Below are 12,441 nucleotides of genomic sequence, written 5' to 3' on the forward strand. Positions count from 1 at the left end.
TGCTTATGATAAATGGGTCAAGATGGGCCCTGGTGTTTTAAAAATTAGCTGTTGACCTAGATAGCAGCAGCATGATGACTTGTTCACAGTGGGAGCAAGAATGAGCGTCACTGGAGCTGCACATTCCTCTGAATGTGGGGATGAGCCCTGTGTGCTGAGGTGAACCTGGGCTGGTTCCCCACCAGCTGGTTTCTCCTTGCTGGTTTGTAGCTGGTTTCTTCTTGCAATCTGAGCTGTGCCACAGGGAAGTGGGGAAGACCTTGGGCGTCTCTTTAGATGGTTTCATGCAGTCACAAGGTACATTTTTCCTACAGCAGCTGCAAAGGCGTCTCCCACCACCCCATGCTTTGCTCTTCTCCAGTGACAAAGTACACTGGGTTGTCTTACTCATGTTTCCCCTGGTTTTCAGGAGGGGTGGTCCTTTGCCCCCCTGAGCACCCCCCCAGGCTGTATCACTCTGGTGATACATGTATCACTCTGGTGATACATGCCAAGCATTTGGGTTGGAGCAGTTGGCAGAGTTGGTGCAGGAGATGGAGCTGCTGCCCAAGTCAGGTTTTCTTCTGCTTAGCAGCCGGGAAGAAGGCCATTGCCTGCACCAGGGGTTTCTCCTGTCATGGGGTCTTCTTCCTCTGGATGAAGGCATATTGCTCAAAAGCACTGCAAGTCAGTGCTTTTCATCTGGGCAAGAGACCTCTCGGTGCCCCTGGTTGGCTGCTGTATTGAGTAGTGGCCATATTGAGTGATAATTAAGCAATGGGTCAAGCCACACCTTGAGTACTGTGTCCAGTTCTGGGCCCCTCAACTTAGGAAGGATGCTGAGATCTTGGAGCATGTCCAGAGAAGGGCAACGAGGCTGGTGAAGAGTCTGGAGCACAGGTTCTGTGAGGAGCAGCTGAGGGAGCTGAGGCTGTTTAGGCTGGAGAAAAGGAGGCTCATGGGAGACCTTCTCACTTCCTACAACCCCCTGACAGGAGATTGTAGCCCCTGTGCATTTTCCTTGGGAAAACAACATTTCCTTCACGCTGTCAGGGGAAAAGAGTGTTTGGTCCTTATTTATGGAGGTCATTAATCCCCACGTGTGATGTGGTTTCGGACCCCAGGCCCTGCTCCCGGGTGTGCGTTTGGCAAGGGGCACTTGTCCATCGGGGTGGCCGGTGACTACATGCGCTGCTTTATCTCCCACAGGCTCCTGCTTCTGGGTTGCCGTCCTGGACGGCAACGTGGTGGGGATCGTGGCAGCGCGGGGCAACGAGGAAGACAACACCGTGGAGCTTCGCCGCATGTCCGTTGACTCCAACTACCGCGGCAAAGGGATCGCCAAGGCCCTGGGCCGCAAAGTGCTGGAGTTCGCCATGCTCAACAACTACTCCTCCGTCGTGCTGGGAACCACGGCCGTGAAGATGGCAGCCCACAAGCTCTACGAGTCCTTGGGGTTCAAGCACGTGGGTGTCGTGGAACATTATGCCCTGCCGGGGATGACACGCTCCTTACTGGAGAGAATGTTTTTCCAGGTCCGCTACCACCGCTACCGCCTGCAGCTGCGGGAAGAATAAAAAAAAAAACCCAACCAACCAAAACAAAACAACAAAAAAAATATTCTCCCCCCCCTTCCTCTCCCTTCAAAAATAACAAATTACCCTCCTATTTCTCATCACCACTTATTTGCCAGTTTTGGGTTAGAGTTTTTGTACCCTCACGTCATGTTTTGGTTTGCTCCGTTCAGCTCGATGGGCCGGCCGAGCAGCGCCCCTTCCTCGCATGCTGTAGGTGGTGGTGCTGGGAGTCCTGCAACCCAGCGGGGTGGAGCGGAGCTCCGGCCTCTCCTTCCCAGGTACCTCCGTAAAGCACAGAAACTTACTGCAAAATAGTACAACTGCTCTGGTGTACATAGTCCTCTCCTTTCCCAGGTGTAAGATAACATAGCGATGCATTCACAATAGCGCAGAAATATTACTTGAATGCAGCCTTCAGTATTTCACGCATCAGTAAGTAGAATATGCGTTCCTCTTACCGTAATCTACTGGTTAATAGTTTCCAGAGCAAAGGTGGGGGGTACACCCTGTCCCCCAGCCCCAACCCGCTTGCTACAATGCATGAAGAGGAAAGCGCGTGCACGCACTCAAACGCATCGCACTGCCACCGCGGCACTGGTGTTGCACTTTTTTTGGATGTGCCTCATTCTGCCAAATGTCTGAGAGACCCCCGGGTGCATCCGGTAACCACGACTCCGCTCCACCTCCCCCTCCTTCCTGAGCCAGCACAGACTCGGACCGGCTGAACTGAGCCCCATTGTACCATAGTGTGAAGTTCAGATCAAATCTAAGTATCTCCTGCGCTGTTCCGTAGCCACACGTAACCTGCAGTCCTGGGCCAGACTCCGCATGTGCGTTGGACTTTCTCTTTGCTGCCTTTTGGGGGTTTTTGTTTGTTTTCATCTTATTTTTAAGGGTTATTTTTTTGTTGTTGTTGTTGTTATTTTTAGTTTTGGCTTTTGCTGAATGGTGTCGTTGAGGCGTAATGGAGGCTGCAGTTCCTATGGCAACACATTTGCACATTAATGTGCACACCGAATCTCACCACTTCAGAGAAGCAACGTGTGACAGATAATAGCATTTTGGGGAGCACCGGGGTGGGGGGGAGCGTACTTATTATCTTAACCAGCTGCTTGTTTGATAAATGTAGATGGCCTCACTGCAGCCTTCCATCAAAGGTAATTAACTGCTTTAATGATGTCAGATTTGTGAATTGTACAATGCAAAAAGCAATGCAAAGCAGATTCGGCATGTGTCTGTACCCGGTATGTATGTACAGTGCCTGCCAACTAAAGAATAACCAAGACTACAGCTTCTTCTAGCCTGAGATATCAACTTTTATAACTTATTTAAACAAATAGCAACTTTGCATGAATTACATCTTGGGGAAAAAGAAGACCGGTAGGTTTTAATTCTGAAAGCGTGGTATCAGAGATATTACAGAAAACAATTTCTGGCTGCACTTAATTTTGGGTGGGTAGAGGGATTTCGCTCTGCTAATACATTTAAAGGGAAAACCCCTTTAGTTACTGCGGAAAACCATTATTATTTTATGAAGTATTACGCATGTGGTGAGGGGGGAACCCCCCATCTCATGGCGATGCAGTTGGTGAAGGGGTAGAGCATGTGTTCACCACGCTTGCAAATACAATGGAAGAGTCAGCAGGAGAGCTGCAGAAGGAAGGAGCCTTGAGGTGTGGGGAGGGGACAGGAGCCCTGGGGCAGATCAGGGGACAGCCAGCACAGACCTTGGACATGGGGTGCTGCTGTCTGTCCCACTCCTGCCCTTTCCTCTCCAGCCAGAAGCTTTCCCAGCACAGAGATGTGGCCGGCGATGCTGATGGAGAGCAGAGGGGAGGGGGCTCAGCCCATCCCTGCGGGGCCTGGGCCAGGCACTGGTGCTGGGGATGGAGGAGCCGTTTGGCACAACCCCAGCTGCCCTTTCAGTGCTTAGCTTGGGCTTGGTCCAGCCTGTGAGGAGTCGGAGGGGCAGAGTCCCAGCGTGTGTCCCAGCAATAAAGGGGGTCATGAGGATGGTGAAGGATACTGTAGCAAGAGACCGTGATTTTAATTAACAAAATTTCTGTATGGGGCACTATATTTTTAAAAGTCTTTCTATGCTGTACATTTCTCCTGGAGCTGAAATAATGTACTGTTGGTAGGGGTTCTTGTATAGTGTACAGAAATGGGCAGAATATTTTCTTGCTGCATTCAGTGATTTATTAACCGAAGTAAAACAGACAAATATAAAGTGTTAGCAAAAGCTGAAAGAAAAAAACACAAAAGTTTGTGCCTTTTTTAGTTTATTTTTCTGTTGCTATATAATCACTGCACTAAAACCTTTCCAGAGGGGTAAAAAAAATCAAAAAGCAAAAACTAGTCTCTTAATAAGGGAGGCATATGTAAAGTCTAAATTGAGCATTAAGTTTTTTTTATTAGGCTATTTAATTAAACTAATGTTGCTGGTTTTATTTGATACCTGTGCCTTTGAAATAAAACTCCACATCCTGTCAGAAAATCAAACCTGGAATAAATCCCACCAGATCCCACAGACACAGAAGTACCATCAGGTTTACCAGTCTTTTCTTCTAAAATGTGTAAATTTTACCTGATGCTATTACAGTATCTGATTGTAACACCTGTTGAGTTTCCTGGGGAAGAGGTGCTTTGGAAGGGGGGGGCTTTTGGGGGTGCTGTCTGCATTCCTCCCCAGCACACGGAAATGCACTGATAAGGATTGAGTTGTTGCCGCTCGGCCGGTAGCTGCCAAGAAAATTTCTTCCCTTAATGCTCCTGCCAGTTGCTTTGTGACCAGGCTTTTTGGAAGAAATCCAGCTGGTTGCTCCCAGCTCTCCAGCCGGGACAGCTTGTTTCTGGAGGAAAGGGCTGGCTGCCAAACAGGCTGGGATTTGCTCTCCTTGGAAGATGGTGCCAGAGCTGTGTCCCTGGTAGCAGCAGTGGGACGGAGGTGCACAACCTCCTGTGTTGCTGCTCTCCCACCCAGAGCTGCCAAGCTTGGGCTTAAAAGCACCGTGACACTGTTGTTTTGTCTGCGTTCATGGGAAGTTCCCTAAATGGATAGCTCAGGGGTCAGGGTTGCTGGGCTCTGGGCTGTGCCAGGCTCACCTGCTGCCAGGGAAGTGTGTGGGCAGACCACAGTGCAGCTCACAGGGCGGCATGTTGAGGTCGAGCTGCCTTTGGCAGATCCATCCCTCTGCTCTGCATCTTCCAGGGTGCACTGGTTTAAACAAGATGCTTGGAAAAGATCAGCACAGCCCTTTCTCTGGGCCTGAGCATCACCTCCTGACTCTCCCCATCCCAGTTCCATGGCTGGGTGGGTGAGGAGCAGCACAAGGTGGTTGTGGGGTTGGTCCTGAGCAGAAGAAGTGGTGATCTGGACCTATTGCCAGTCCTTGAGTCTTGATTCCAACAGAGACTCACATCAGTGTGAGATGGGAGGGGATCTTCCTGATTTATTTGGGGGGTTTCTCCTTCCAAGGACAACATTGGCAGGAATGTGAGGAAGAGTGGAGCATCTCTTGGGTTTGAGCCCAAGGTTGTTAAACGTGGTGGTTAAGTTAGAGCAGTTCAGATTTAGGTGGAGGATGTATTAGAGATGTGAAGGCACTTCCCACAGCTGCTCTTTGCAGTGCAGGTGGGCTGGCACAGCCCCCTGCCCTTGTGCTGCCTGCAGAGATGCAGTTTCCTCTCCTGGCTGCTCTCTCCTTAGAGTGGGGCTTTTTTTTGCTAATCCCTGTGCACTGGACACTGCACAAATGTTCTTTGCTTGGAGGGGCTTGGGACAGAGCCCTTGCTCCCCAAGGAAAGCACTAGGTGTCATGTCCAAAAGTTAAAAAACCCCAAACCAACAACCAAAAACAGAAAAGGAGGGAAAATTGTCATTACTGTGGCTGAGGTCCACAGCCTTGGGGTTGCCCCAGCCCTCCAGCACAGCCTGGGCCATTCCCTGTGGAGTGAGTGGCACTCCACTCCACATCCTGAGCAAACTGGCATCTCAAACACGTCATATTTGGCAATAAGCTGTCTGGGAAGCTTGGCCCCTGAACAGATCCAGGCTGATGATGCTAAGCAATCAAACCGACAAAGAAAGTGGTTTCTAGTTTAACCTGAAACCCTTAAATTTGTATTTGTTCTAAATTTGTGCTGTGTTTTCCCTCTGTGAAGCAGACAGCACCTGCAAGGTGCTTAGGAATGGCAACTGTGTCTCTGCTGGGAGATGCAGAAAAGTCCAGGACTTTGCCATCAGTGGAAAGCTGTTTTCCCTCCCCTCTGTCCACATGTGTGATGTGGGATGCTATCTCTGAGAGAGCCTTTACCCTTCTCCAGATCCTGCTTCTTGGTCCTGTGTATGCGTACAGCCTGCAGGACTCATTTCAGAATTGCCTGTCAGCAAATGCAGGGGGCAAATGACCCTGGGGACATCTGCCCCTGGGGCTGGGACCTGGGGTTGTTTTACCCATGTTCCTCCCCATGGGAAATGAGGATGATTCTTTAGGTCATGATGTCAGAATTTAATAGTCCCTGGGTAGGAGAGGCAGGACTAAGGGTCAGCAGTGGCTCTTGGGGTTGGGATGTGCACGGTGGCGTCCTGGTGCTGCACACCTGCAGCAGGAGCAGAAAGTGGTTGGTGCCAGGGGTGTCTTGGGCCCTGTCCTTGCTGCTGCCAACTGGAAGAACAGAAAGTCCTGTGGTCAGAATTCCCAAGGGAACTGTGGTTTTGCAGTACCTTGTCCCAGCCCTTGCTGCTGCCGTGTTGCTCACTGATCCACACCCATATGCAATGCAGGTCTGCTGTCTTTTAATTTGCAGATTTGCTGGCTGATGTGCAAATGGATAGAGACTGACTGCAGGGACTTCCAAATTGCCAAACACACAAAGGCAGGAACCAGCTCTGGTTACCTCTGAATTAACAATCTCACTTTGGTTGTGCTGGGGCCTGTGTTTCATTAGTGCTGGTGTGATGCTCTTGGTATGCACTCTACTTAAAGCTTAATAAAGGCATTTTAGTTCCACACTTAACTGGAGTCTTGCAGTGGAATATACTGTACCACATAAAGAAGATGGAGTAATGCTAAGTGTTAAATAAGCTTTAAAATGCAAAAGGAAAATTGTCTTTTCTTTCTCCCTCAAAATAGAGCCACATAGAATCTTGAGGAAAATTGGTGTGCTCTTGCATCCCTCAGTCACAGACTTTGCAACAGAGCTTATGCTTATCTCCCGCCAAAACCTGCTATCTGAATGGTGCTTGGGAGTGCCTTTCATAAAAAATAAATCAGGAGATTAATTTGAACAACTGAGAGTTTAGTCAAAACAATATTGTTTAAAATAACAAGCTCCAAGTCAGCATTTGGAGCTTGATCACAGTTAAAATCACTGTTCAGTGCTGTCTTTGTATTGCACAATGGCCACCTGTGGGAGAGAACATGCTTTTAACATCTAAATAGTAGAAGACAGACTTAGTGAGACCAAGAGCATAACAAATACATAATGCAACTGTAAACTTATTTACAAGTAACACGTTTGAATGCAGAAGCAGCTACTGCTATGTAAGTGTAATGAAGTTACAGCTAATATTGTTTCTAATTTCTTTTCCTCCAAAGCTAAATCCTTTTGCCTTGTAATATGTATATTTGATTTTTTTTTTTTTAATGTAATTAGGTTTAACAAAGCATCAGTTGCTTTGTGAGTTGTACTTATGATTGTGCTGGGCCGTTAGCTTTAAGCAGTTTGTGTGCTTGTGTTATTTTATTAAAGCAAAAGTCTCCTTGAGACAAATGCAGTAAAGGAAAAAAAATAATATCTTTGGTAGTGTTAAGCAGATGTGTGGTATGCATTTGGAAAATGTCCAATGTCAGTTTTAAAAAAAGAAACAAAACCAACCAACAAACAGGCTAAATTGCTTCCCAGAACTGCTCGTGTTTAAGGCAGTGGCTTACTCACTCACGCCTAAATAGAAACTTGGATTCCCCCAAACAGCCTCTTACTCTGCATCTCCTCACCGTTGTACAAGACCAATGTGAAATGAGTCTTGTGTTTTCTATGTTCAGCATAGTATGTACTGTACTTTGTAACGGGAAGTGGCTACAAGTCCTCAAAGAAAAACAAACATATTCTAAAACAGCAATAATTACCACTGTAAAGCAAAAGAGCACGTGGGGGAGAGCCCAGGGAGACATAGTTAAGGAAGGTGATGCTGTTAGGAGCACACTGGCAGCAGCGTGTTCCTAAGGGGTGCTGTTGCACCTGGGGAGCAGGGTTAAGTACTAGGGGAGGCCATCAGTCTCTGGAAGTGGCTGTCACCTCGGCAGAGATCCTGCCCGTGTGGGGTCCCTGGAGCTGGGTCATTGTGAGCCCTTGGGCAGCGCGGGCTTTCCGCCGCAGTTAAGGGCGCGTCGTTGCAAATACCATTCCTGGTGGGAGAGGCAGACATAAGGGGGAGCTGTCAGAGTCACCCAGAGGAGGGTAAACGCTTACTGCCGCAGTCTCGTACCCCAGCAGACTCCGCTACTGCGCTCCTGGGGCTCAGCGATGGCAGAAACCAGAACCAATCACTCATTTTCTGTGGAGGGAAGCTGTTTGCACACAGGTAGCGATGCGAACCGTTCCCCTGGCGTGGCAGGGTGTTAAGGTGTGTGCAAGTTATCCCTTGGTGTGCTTTAGGCTTTGGAGCTCCAGCCTCCGCAGCGTGACCCCGATGGTCTGTCCGTGCCCCGGGAGCCAGGCAGCTCTCGAGGGACAGCAGGGTGTCCCCAGGCAGGGCCAGGCCAGGTGCTCTGCACAAATGACTTGTAGGTACTTAAGTTCTGTTCCTGATGGCCGCTGTAACTGTGAAAATTAACCAGACCTGCTGTGATAAATTTGGTTATATAAGGTTTATTTGGTTAATTTTTTATAAGCGAAAACTGAAAAGATGAAAGAGAATTGTAATATGAAAGCAACTGCTGTAAATAATGTACGAATGAATAAAATCTAAAACTTATGTCAGTTTTTTCCTAAACTGTACTGCTGTCAAGTTACTGATGTGCAGATGGTGCCTGCATCTTTTCCAGCTCCCCAGCTCCAGCATGGGCAGACACCACTCATTCCTGCTTCCATTGATAACAGGGATATCTTTTTGTGCCTCATGCTCGTCCTTAGATTGTATTTCCATGCTATTCCAGCTCCTACTGCCATGTCCAGAAGCTGCACACGGTAACTGTGGAGACAGCCCTGCCTTGGGACCTGGCCTGGCCCTGGCCACCAGGCCTAGGGCTGCCACTGCCACCTGCATGGTTGAGCACTCGCCCCAAATCCCCCCTGGGACCAGAGGCAGCCCTGAGGAATGTGCCACTGGAGCAGAGGACAAAATAAAACCACGCAGTGTCTACTCTGCCACCAAGGCCATGAGGTGATGGAGTGGTATTGAGTAGGATACTTTCATGGTGGGGGTGCATCCTGGGGGTTCCCCAAGGCACACAGGTCCCTTTTTCTTTCTTATATCTGTGCATTACCTTAGGTAAAAACCAGCATCAAAAGGCTGTTTCTCCCGGTTTATTTGTGAAATCTGCACCAGGCTATTTCTGACCATCTCTGGAGCACTTCTGTGGGGCCAGGAATCACTGACCTCCTGTCCGGGGAGGGGAAACTGGACTCCAGCCTCCAGTGACAATTAGATACATTTGAAATAAACTGATTGCTGATGAGACGGCCTCTGGGGATGTCTGTTCCTGAAAACCAGTTTCTGGTGGCAGTTATAAATGCTGCAGGAGTGCCCTGCCAGCCAGCAGCTGAGGGACAACTACCCAGGAACACCCCCTGGCAAGCTGGCTCTGGATCCTGCAGGCAGCACCCCCAGGGCCATCACCCCCCAGCAGCGTGGGCTGAGGCTTTGGGGTGTGCAGGGTTATCGAGCTGAGCCGTCAGGCAGCCACGTGAGCACACAGTTAATGCCTTCGCCCTGTGCATCTGGCCCCTGTCGCTTCCCTGCCGTATCCAGAGGTGCAGATGCTGATAGCGGTATCCAGAGGTGCAGATGCTGATAGCGGTATCTCACTCGGAGGAGGTGAACACAAAACGCCTTCTGGGCCTGATAGCAATGTGTTCTGGGATTCAGCCTCGGGGGAGAACAGCTGCAAAATCATGCATGTGCACAAGCTTTATTTTATATCAGAGCTAACCAAAGAAGCACTTCCACCCTTAAAACTGCTTTAGTGAAATAAAGAAAAGTGGCAACAAAAGCTGAGTTGGTTTTAGAAGCTGCTGCAGTGTGGGTGTGCTGTGTGCCTTAAAGCACCTCAATTAAACTGCTAATTGGGCTCTAACTCGCCGGCCACACATCCCTGTCCTGGCCTCTTTCATCCTTCATGGTGAATTGCTTCAGATAAAAAAATTAGAATTCACGGAGACAAGGACTCTGCTTCCATGCCCTGTGTTCCAGGGCACACACCTCCTGCTCTGGATGAGACAGGACCTCGTGATCCCTTTTCCCTGTTGCTCCCAGCACACCCACCATCTGCACACACCTTAATGCCTCCTAAAAAGCCAAAGCAAAGCAGCAGCACGGGCCCGCTCCAGGGTGTCCCCTCTGCCATAAGCGTGGCCTCCCATCAGGGGCTTGGTGCTCTCCCAAAGAAAGGAAGAAGGTTGAGGCTGGAACCGGGCAGGGAGGACCCCAGGTCTACCAGCTGAGAACATTCAGCCCACAAAACCAGCTTTTATCTTGGCCAAACAGCAGCAAAATATTCCATCTGTCTACTTATCTATCCAGCTATCTCCATCCATCCATCCATCCATCCATCCATCCATCCATCCATCCATCCATCCTTCCATCCTTCCGTCCAGCCATCCATCCATCCTTCCATCCTTCCGTCCAGCCATCCATCCATCCATCCATCCATCCATCCATCCATCCTTCCGTCCATCCATCCATCCATCCATCCATCCATTCATCCATCCATCCATCCATCCATCCATCCATCCATCCATCCATCCATCCATCCATCCATCCATCCATCCTTCCGTCCATCCATCCATCCATCCATCCATCCATCCATCCATCCATCCATCCATCCATCCATCCTTCCATCCTTCCGTCCATCCATCCCCACCTTTCACCAAGAGACACATCTGCTCATCCAGAGTCTGCTTGGAGTGCTCCTGAGGGTGTGCATCGGTCAGCTTGAAGTTTTCTTCATCTCCCAAGTCTTTCACAGAGCTTTCTGTGACATTTCTCTCTTCACTCCCTTAAGCATCTCCCTGGTTCACAACACCCCCCAGCAGCCCCTGTTACACTAATGCAAGTACCACAGTTACCAGCTCTTCCATTTTAATAAACAGGAAATCCTCATGAGGGTGAAGGTGAGTGCGTCCTGTGACAAAGATTATTTTTATTGCACCTGTTTACAACATTACTGGCCAAATTTGTCATGAAATCAGCCTATTAACTTCTTCATGGTAGGTTTTCGTTCTTTTCTGTGCTTGATTGCATTTGCAAAGTCAATAAAGTAAATTCAGCACCTGATGTCTGTTAGAACTGAAGAGGAATGAGCATCGGAGAAAGATGAATCTTCTCATCTGGACATCAAAGGCAGGGTCAGGTGTATCATGCTCCAAAAAAGTGCTCATTTCTCTCCGTTAATGACCAGTCCAAGACATGTCTAGACTACTCAGCAGTAAATGTCTATCCCAGAAACACCTAAGGTGAGATAAATCCTAACATGATGCCTCTGTAGAGAAGCTTAATTGCACCTGAGAAATCAGGGAAGCTGAAGGACAAGCTATCATTTTTTTTAGTTAACAGATATTCATTGGGGCTTTAAAGGTAAATGGTTGCATTCAGTAACCAAAGCTTAAAGACTAAACAGGGAAATATGTTCCTGGTTGTTAAAAATTCAAAGGTTTGATGCTACGGTAAAGACAAATTACTTGTAAAAACCCAGGCGATCAGGTCCAGCTGCACTGGTTATTTGCACTGTGGTTCCATCTACTAGAGAGAAGTGTGAAAATTGATTGCTCACCACCAGTATTTATATTACAGTCTAAATACTTAGATTTTTTCACCTAGCCAGGAAAAACTGATAGAATAGGAAAAGAATAAAGAGCTGCTTTGTGTTTCTCTGCCGAAAGAGAAGTGCAATGGAAGGAAGGAACACTACAGCAAATGAATTACCTTTCACTCCTCTTTATTTGTTTTATGTTGCCACTCATATTTTATCTTGCAGCAGCCCTGAATAATAATTATAGCCATTAAAAATCAACATCAGTTTTTCAATTCTGTTGTTTAGAGGCCACTTAGGTTACAGCTGCTGGACTTATTCGTAAAACCAGAAGCTTCCACACCCTTCTAAGCTGAAAGACCTTGTTTTTCAACAGAAGAGACTGATCTGTATGATGAGATTGACTTCCAAGATCAATTTTTTGTGCTTTTCCTTTGTGGAAATATATTGAAAAAAGATAAAAAAGTAAAGGCTTAAGTCTTACAGGTTGTGACTTCTTTATGAGCACTTAAGGAAGAGAAAGAAATGCTAGGGGTTTTGTAGGGGTTAATACACAGAAGAACAAAAGGTAGCTCCTCTGTTCATCAGATTCTGTTTCAGATACTGTTAGATGGGATGTCAGTGTCCTGGGAAAAGTGGGAAACTGAAAAAAGGGTGAGGGAAAAAAAAAAAAAAAAGGAAAAAACGGAAAAGAGAAAAAAATCAAACTGGTAGCTAGTTTCTACAAATACAATAGTGTGAAAACTTTCCAGTTTGGTTCCCAGACAGGAAAAAATTGTATGGCTGGCACTTGGGTACATTAAACTGCAGAAAATATCCATGAGAGCCTATTAAATTTTCATAAGACTGAGGTGTTTCTCACTGATGCTAGATATGAACTTTTTATCATTGTAGTATTAGTCTCCTAACTG

General features: G+C 47.7%; 1 protein-coding gene across 1 annotated transcript in view; it reads left to right on the forward strand.

Moving 5' to 3' along the window:
- Positions 1-4,033, forward strand: part of NAT8L (N-acetyltransferase 8 like) — a 28,526-nt gene extending 24,493 nt beyond the window's left edge. The window contains exon 3 of the mRNA XM_040065310.2: positions 1,189-4,033. Within this exon, the coding sequence (XP_039921244.1) occupies positions 1,189-1,556 (368 nt within the window). The 3' untranslated portion in view covers positions 1,557-4,033. The remainder of the gene's footprint in view (positions 1-1,188) is intronic.
- Positions 4,034-12,441: the final 8,408 nt, after the last annotated feature.

Source organism: Hirundo rustica, chromosome 5, assembly GCF_015227805.2.
Source record: "Hirundo rustica isolate bHirRus1 chromosome 5, bHirRus1.pri.v3, whole genome shotgun sequence".
Taxonomy (NCBI): domain Eukaryota; kingdom Metazoa; phylum Chordata; class Aves; order Passeriformes; family Hirundinidae; genus Hirundo; species Hirundo rustica.